Consider the following 8,000-nt stretch of genomic DNA (forward strand, 5'->3'; position numbering starts at 1 on the left):
TCGGGATTTGGAGAAAAGCTATGAGTTCTTAGGGTAGTTTGTGGTAGCTCCTACTACAGATGAGTGATTCTCGTTATTTGTCTATTCGTCTGGTAATTCCTCCCTATAGGGGCTGCCGAAAGACTTCGACTTTCTTTTACTGCAGGGAGCCACAGAGCCAAGTACCTCCATCGTAGCGCCACGTCAGGATTTGAGTCAAACGGAGGCAAGTCACGTTGCATAGCGGTACTGCAGAGGAGCACCCTAGGGAAGGGTGGACAGGCGCCGGAAGGGCTGACGAGTGTGGACCGTGCGTCGTCTAGCACCAAACTTTCACCCACGCGTTCTGGGCGAAAAACTTACCCCATTGAAGTGGCGGAGCGGACACGGTACAGCCTTGGCGAAACGCCGGACAGGCTGATAGGCCAGTTCAAGGCAACTACGAGCGCCGGTGATCCTTCTGGGCAGGTCTACTACGGTCGGCAGGTCGACCACGGGTCGCCGCGAACCGGGCAGCGTCTACTAGGGCCTGGCAGGTCCTATCTTAGGCCCGGCATGGTCGACTACGAGGCCCGTGCTGGGCAGGTCTAGACGTGGCCACGGCGGAGACGTTGAAGGACGTGGTCGTCGACTGTCGTAGAAACGACGAAGGGTCCGCTGTCCCATGCACCAATGCCAAACTGCGTCAAGATGTTTTATAAGCAGGGATGGCTAAATGTTTGTAAGCAGGAGAGCTAGATGCTAACAGTTGCCAGATTCTAACAGGTAGTGGGAGCCTGTAAAAATTGCGACTGCCTCTGTGTGCCTCTCGTGATTTTCTAGTGTCTTAAAAACACAAATGAACCACCCGTCATGAATATACACACTATTGTCTGTAATCATTCCTCGGTTTGTACCGAGGGGACACACAGGGACACAGTTTGGGCCGTGACAATTAGTCTCAAGTACCTCAAGATTGTCCTTAAGTACAGTGTCTAAGTAAATCAGATACTGTCTACCGCTTTTCATTTACCTATTGTGAGTCGCCTCGGATAAAAGCATCACATGGAAATGTAAATTTAGCTATTTGTTGTTTGTTTATATCACGCAGTCTGTTCCACCCCGTACACATTAAGCACATTAAGCACGTCAATTTGTTATTAGGGCTGTCAAACGATTACATTTTTTAATCAGATTAATCACAGCTTAAAAATGAATTAATCATGATTAATCACCATTCAAACTATGTCCAAAATATGCCATTTCTTTATGTATATTGTTGTGGGAATGGAAAGATAAATGAAAGAAGGCGGCTATATCCATTTAACATATAGGCCTATGTATGAATGTTTATTGTAACTAGGGCTGTCAGTCGATTAAAATAGTTAATCGCAAATTAATCGCACATTTTTTATCTGTTCTAAATGTTCCTTCGAGGGATATTTTTCAAGTTTTTAATACTCTTATCAACATATGAGTGGACAAATATGCTTTATGCAAATGTTTGTTTATTATCATTTGATCAATGACAAATATTCTCATGAATATTAAACATAATAACCTCTGAACTTTACAAATATCCGCCTCAATTCAACCTGGAACCTCTCCTACAATACAATACAAAGGTAAGGTGTGCCCGTTCTCTCTCGCTCGCTCGCGCCACACATACACACACCCTCCCGATGGCCAGTCGGTGCCTGCCGGTGAGCGTGGAATGAGTTGGAAGTAGAAAAGTCAGAATCAATATAGATGTTTTTTATTTTAAAGAAAATTCAGATTGAACATGGTAAAAAACTGTAAATTATAGTGTCCGCCCAAAAAAATGTTGTACTTGTAGTGAAAACTAACCTTGGATGACGGGTTAGACAGACAAAAAATACACATGCGTTAATCGCGTTAAAATAATTAGTGGCGTTAATTTTTTTTTTTATTAACGCCTTGACAGCCCTACTTTATTTATAATACACTTTCCAAAACAAACTTACTGCATTACATTACTAAAACAAGCACAAAATACTTCAACTGCTAAGCTAAGAGATTCATGACTGCTAAGCATCCATTTTGCAACAATACAAATTAAATGGAAATAAAACCCCCAAAGCATTTATTTTTAAGTTAAAAAAAACACATAAATGTGCCATGCATTATTAAATAGCTCCTTAGTAAAAAACATAAATTGTACATGTATGTAAAACTATAATATACTTACTGATGTTTTGTTTCTTAAATGAGTTATTAACGATTATATCAGAGTGATAACTGCTTTATGTGTGACTTAATTCTCTTGTTGTGTTGTTTATTAATGTAAATTACTGGTTTCTCTTGTAAAGGAAAATATCTGGATCACAGTGAGACTTCTTGTCAATAACGTTTATCTCTCCACAGATCCTCCTTGCTCACCTGTCCTCCGCTGTTCTCTGTGCGGAACTGGTACTGCACATTGTGGTCAGTGAACGCAGCCTGCGGGACGCCGGTGATGGTCACTGCGGTCTGCTCCACCGTGCCCACCGACTCTCCTGCAACACAGAACAGGTTTCCAATCTGTGAGGCTGCACAGGCACAACCACGAAAGACAAGTAAGTCACACTTTACACATTTTATTTCCAGAAAATGAGCAGGTTACACTTTAGAATGAGAAGAACCTCACCTTCCTGTAGCTGCACCACCTCTTCTGTTTCCTGTTTGTCGTGACTAGAAACAAAAAGAGAACAGAGTCAATTATTGATCATAAATGAATATGTGAATAAAGCTCTCAGAGCAAGGTGTGGGAATGGCGACCCCTGGTGGTCCCAGGAGGAGATGATGGAGAAAACATAAATAAAGTCATACATCACTGGCGGGCAAAGCGTGACAGAAGTCATGTTTTATATAACTTTCAGGAGAAAACTATGTATTATTTAATGATTAAAACTCAACCGTAAGTGATTATATTAAGTGCACAAGCAAGGGAAAAACTTCAGAAATAACTATAACAATATTAACACCGCCCTTCCTAGTTTAATTTAAGCATTTTAATGCTAAAAGAGTTGCATTAGCTATAGTGAAACAACAACGTTAAACTAAGTGTGATGTCTGGAAAATAAACCAAAATCGCTGATGTGCATTTGCTTATTTTATCAAGTAAATAAAGCAGTAATCGTGATGTTACACATTTGCAAAAGGGCGCACACTTTCTGCTGAAAATGTGAAAATGACGGATGCAAAAAACGCCTCATCCAGGAAGGCTGCACACAGATTCAGCAGGTAGTAAAACATAAACAATGCACACATCTTACAAGTATCTGGTGCATTCAGGTTATTAACAGCTAGAGGAAAAAGCTTTTAGGCCGTGGAGGGAGCCATGTCTGAGCAGGAAGCGGGGCAGCAGCCTCTCACCTCCCCGAGCTGTCCAGACTCTGCTCCAGCATATCCATGAAGCTTTTTGCGAGGGTAAAAACGCCGATATTCAACGACACTGATTTACGGAGATGGAAGCGCTGATCACGGGGACAAACACACGGGTCATGTGAGGAAGACAGTCCAGGACACGTGAGGCACCGACCGGGCAAGGAGCTAAAATGGAGGCCGCTGCTGAGCAGGAGGGAGTCGTCTGCGTCTGTGCGGAAAACCGAAAAACACACACACTCCGGGGGCTTACGCAGCTGCACGGCGGCGGCGGTGCTCCGTGGAGATCGTTATAGTCTTTCAGATGAACCTGGATGTACGGCTGGAGGATTATTTCCTGTTGTTCGATGGAATTGTTTTTTCCTTGGGTTTCCTTTCTGTTGCTCGCGGCGCACAGCTGCTGTTTATCCGCGCAAAGCTGTGGACTGCGCCATGCGGCCAATAAGATGCGGAGTGGATTGGTTACTGCCTTTTTATATTGTGTTTAAATGTGTGTTTTGATCAGTGTAAATGTTCCTTTGCCTTTTAATATTTCACATAGTGTAACCTAGCATTCACGTGACTCCTCTGGGGCAAATAGTTTTCTAGTGCATTATCGCGTTTTATTCTCGTTTTATTTCTGCATTTAAAAGTCAGTCACGCGGGGATTATTTGCTTATAATTTCTTAGACTTTGTGTTAGATTTGCCAAGGCAATCATATACATGTGTACAGTGTTCATCTGACACACACATGCAGACTATCAGCTCCTCAGCTCCTTCAGGTTTTTTGCCCAGGTGACCACGGGGATCCAATACGGGTTTTCACACAGACCACATGACACAAACTGTCCAACGCGCAGAGCACTCCGCTTCTCGTAACCTCGTAACTCACTGTTCTTATGTCGTGTTTGACAGCTAGAAGCTATTTTAACTAAAAAAAACGGAAAACATGTTGATCCGGGGTTCCGTTTGAGTGGAACATGGTGTTTTTTGTGCAGCCAGTTTCAACCATTAGCCACAGTCTGCTGATTAACACAACTCTCCTGAAGGCACCATATCATATTAAACAAACCGCATTTATGGAAACCCCTCTTACTTTTATCACTTTTTATATAAATAATTGCGCCTACAATTGTGCATGAGTTCAACAGCTGCAAAAAACTGCTCATTGGTGTACAATTGATTTGAGTTTGAAGAATAAGCTGGAATTGAAATCAAATACCATTTTAGATGTATATATTATGTTGTTTATTCACATTAGTTATGCAATTATTTGTATTTGTTATATTTGTTGATTGCACAGACACGTAAAGCTGCATTGTATTTTGTTCAATAAAGGAAAGATAGAACGAAAAAATAATTCGAATGCACTATTTTATTTTCGTAACTTTACATATTTGTTATGCTCTTTTTATGTTTATTTGTGATGTCTTTTACTGGTGACTGTATTATACTGTATGTGAAAGACACAATGGAACTATGTTAATTTAAATTATAACGTAGCACCTTCCATACAAGAATTGCAGTCCTAAGTGCTTCACACAAAATAGTCACAGAAGATTCAGATATATCTTTGAATCTTTGAATCGTGATATCAATTTTCTGTGAAGCACTTTGGACTGTAATTATTGTATGAAAGGTGCTGTACAAAGAATGCTTATTATTGTTAATATTGGGTTTAATGTAAATCTAATAATACTTGTAAATACATTTCATTTTTGAATTAACAGTACCATTGTGTTACCATGGCAACAGTTAGAGTGGCACTCTTCTAGCTTTAAAATGATGAATTATTCACTAGTGTGGAAGGGAATGGGTTAGAATAATAAGAGGTTGCAAAATTGTAAAGGAGGTAGAATGCCTATCAACTCTCAGTTCATTTAAAATAACAATCTAATGTGGATTTGAGAACAATAGTGGGTTTAACACCATGAAATGAAAACCAAAAAGACATAATTGCTCATTATACACATTATAAAATGGCTGTTAGTGCAGTATAATGCCTTAGGGAGGCGTGTGGCGTAGTGGATAGAGCCTTGGTGTTGGGATCAGGGGGTCACATGCAGTCAGCATGTCGTTGTGTCCCTGAGACACTTCACCCCAAATTGCTCCTGTGGTAATTGTCCACAGTAATGAGTATGTAAGTCGCTTTGGATAAAAGCGTCTAGAAAGCAGAAAAATGTAATGTAAACAAAGTATATACATTGACATCTTGTGTTTTGTTGTTTTTAGACTAAATTCATATAGATTTGCAAATGCTAAATACGACATTCTGTTTCTTATAAAAGTTCTTCATCTGAACTTCTTGGAGAAGCATAAGCGCTGTGGTTCGAGTCAAAAGCCATGAATGAACAGAAGTGAACTCTCAGGCAATAGATCTTAAAATGATCCCCTAGCATTTATTTGAGTAGCGGATGACTCATTCATTCAGACTGCACACCCATTGTGTGTGTGTGTGTGTGTGTGTGTGTGTGTGTGTGTGTGTGTGTGTGTGTGTGAGAGAGAGAGAGAGAGAGAGAGAGAGAGAGAATTGCAGAGAGAGAGAGAGAGAGAGAGAGAATTGCAGAGAGAGAGAGAAAAAAAACACAACCAAACAACCACCTCTGAAGTGCCAAACTTGAGTCCAACCTCTCTCCTCTCCTCCCATCTCATTCTTTCCTACCCGGGCACCCACAGATGGATTTGCAGACATCGCTCTAACAGACTGAAGAGTGCAGGAGGACTTAAAGGAAAGCTCTCATCCCAAGATACCAAAGAAAACCAACAGAGAAGTCTCAGAAAATCCTAAGTTGATCTACTTCTACCCTCTACCCAGCTATAAAAAGGTAAATCTTCCCATCGAAGTTGGCATCTTTTGTGCAGAGTCTTTACTTTGAGCTTTGGGTGGAGTCGACAACCCCTCCCATGTCCTTTGATGAACTTTTCTTTTGAATGTTTTATCTCAATGCACTCTAAAGAGTTTCTGTGCACCTTATGTGGTCAATTATGTTTTATTCTTAATTCTAACCTTTCAATAACTTTGTTTTAATTGTGTGGGAAGTGAGATTATTACAGTAAAAGTCCACTTTTATACCTCAATGAGGGGATTGTTTTCTGGATTGATTTTGATTATAAAGTAGGTGAAAGTAGATTTGTAACAGAACTGCATGGTCAACTTTCTCCATCATCCTAAAGACCTGTTTTTATTGTACTAAGCTCCTTATGCCAGCATTTAGACATTTTGTGGACGGGAAAACAACTGTACAGAATGATTCATTTGATAATCATATCTGTTCCAGAAAGTGCCATGGCGACACCCAAAAATACTCCCCGAGGCTCCAACACACCTCTGTCCCCCAACCGTATCACCCGGCTCCAGGAGAAGGAGGACCTGTGCAACCTCAACGACCGGTTGGCCGTCTACATCGACAAGGTGCGCTCACTGGAGTTTGAGAATGCCGGCCTGCGTCTGCGCATCACCGAGTCAGAGACAGAGGTCAGCCGGGAGCTGACGGGCCTGAAGGCCGCCTACGAGACGGAGCTGGCCGATGCCCGGCAGACTCTGGACTCCGTGGCCAAGGAGAGAGCCCGGCTGCAGCTGGAGCTGGCCAAACTGAGAGAGGACTTCAAGGAGCTGAAGGCAAGGTGAGCTGCAGCACAAGACAAACTCAACCTTTGTGTGTGGTTATGTATGTGTTCGTGACAAATAATATCTTCATTCAGTGAAAATGTACATTGCGGGAGGATAGGGGGGTTTAGGGGTGATCCCGCACGTTTGAGGCCCTGAATTTGTTAAAAGCACCCATGTGTGTTCATGAGATGTAGTTTATTCACAGTTCAACAGACTGTCTAACTTATTAAAGAGTTCAGCAAGTTCAAACAATTAATAAACCTAGAGAGTGGATTTAATCATCATGACGTCACCTTGGGGTTCAAAGTTTGGTATTTTGGAAGTTACCATTTTTTTACAAGGGTGGAGCTAGAAAGGGATACTCCTCCTTCTAAGCCTCTGTCCTTAATGAGAGGTCAAAATAGCAACTTGCCAATAAAAACGTAGCCACGCCCTGTTACCAGGTTTACCAGTACTACCATGCTTTATTGTCTACTTTAGTTTAAATGGGACCCTAAATGACATAAGTAACATCATGCTGTATTAAAGGAAACATAACATTGGCGATTGAGACCATTCTCTTATCAGGAAAATATTGACTGAGGTAGGAAATCAAGTGAGGAGTAAGGTGTAGTTTTCTTATAGACTTCCTTACAACTGGACACACTTTCACTCAATTCATTAGACTCTGGGCTTTTCTGTTACAGCCTCTAGTGGTCTGGGTATGCCCAATAGATAATGGTGTCTAATGTTAGCAAACTTTGGATTGGAATTACTTTGTAACTTCAGAGATAGTTGGCTGTCATTATGACTATTTTCTACATTACTGTTTACACATTTATTATAATCCCATAATTAGCACATGTGGTAACAGAGGCTGCTGTCGCACTTAAGTCAAATTAAACTTCACCCTCAAAATACTTACTTTAAAGATCTTGCAGTATAACAGTAGACATCATGTAACAAGAGCTGACGAGCATACACCGTGTCACTGGTTGCCTTTTCTTCCAAGAAGATTTAAAAAGTCTTCCTGGTATGCCCTAAAATGAAATGGAAAGACACTACTGAACAAGATATTATGTTTATTGG

At 41.1% G+C, this 8,000-nt stretch overlaps 2 protein-coding genes across 5 annotated transcripts in view; one reads left to right on the forward strand and one right to left on the reverse strand.

Annotated features, from left to right (window-relative positions):
• Positions 1 to 4,687, reverse strand: part of usf2 (upstream transcription factor 2, c-fos interacting) — a 13,529-nt gene extending 8,842 nt beyond the window's left edge. Inside the window, exons 1-3 of one of the 4 annotated variants that reach the window (XM_010793680.1) lie at positions 3,334 to 4,687; positions 2,606 to 2,649; positions 2,359 to 2,507 (exon numbers count right to left, since the gene is read on the reverse strand). In XM_010793680.1, the coding sequence (XP_010791982.1) occupies positions 2,359 to 2,507; positions 2,606 to 2,649; positions 3,334 to 3,371 (231 nt within the window). In that variant the 5' untranslated portion in view covers positions 3,372 to 4,687. The remainder of the gene's footprint in view (positions 1 to 2,358; positions 2,508 to 2,605; positions 2,650 to 3,333) is intronic. The other 3 variants (XM_010793682.1, XM_010793681.1, XM_010793683.1) reach the window with 3 other exon arrangements.
• A 1,196-nt stretch (positions 4,688 to 5,883) lies between these two features.
• LOC104965343 (lamin-A-like) lies at positions 5,884 to 7,625 on the forward strand. Its single transcript, XM_010794300.1, has 3 exons — positions 5,884 to 6,147; positions 6,601 to 6,946; positions 7,619 to 7,625. Exons 2-3 carry the CDS (start codon positions 6,609 to 6,611, stop codon positions 7,623 to 7,625), a joined length of 345 nt encoding a protein of 114 aa, XP_010792602.1. The 5' UTR covers positions 5,884 to 6,147; positions 6,601 to 6,608.
• The last annotated feature ends 375 nt before the right edge of the window (positions 7,626 to 8,000 follow it).

Source organism: Notothenia coriiceps, unplaced genomic scaffold (assembly GCF_000735185.1).
Source record: "Notothenia coriiceps isolate Sejong01 unplaced genomic scaffold, NC01 NC01_scaffold00037244, whole genome shotgun sequence".
Taxonomy (NCBI): Eukaryota; Metazoa; Chordata; class Actinopteri; order Perciformes; family Nototheniidae; genus Notothenia; species Notothenia coriiceps.

What these genes read in the sequence shown, in the direction of transcription:
- LOC104965343 (XM_010794300.1), top strand. Translation starts at nt 6,609, where the DNA reads ATGGCGACACCCAAAAATACTCCCCGAGGCTCCAACACACCTCTGTCC.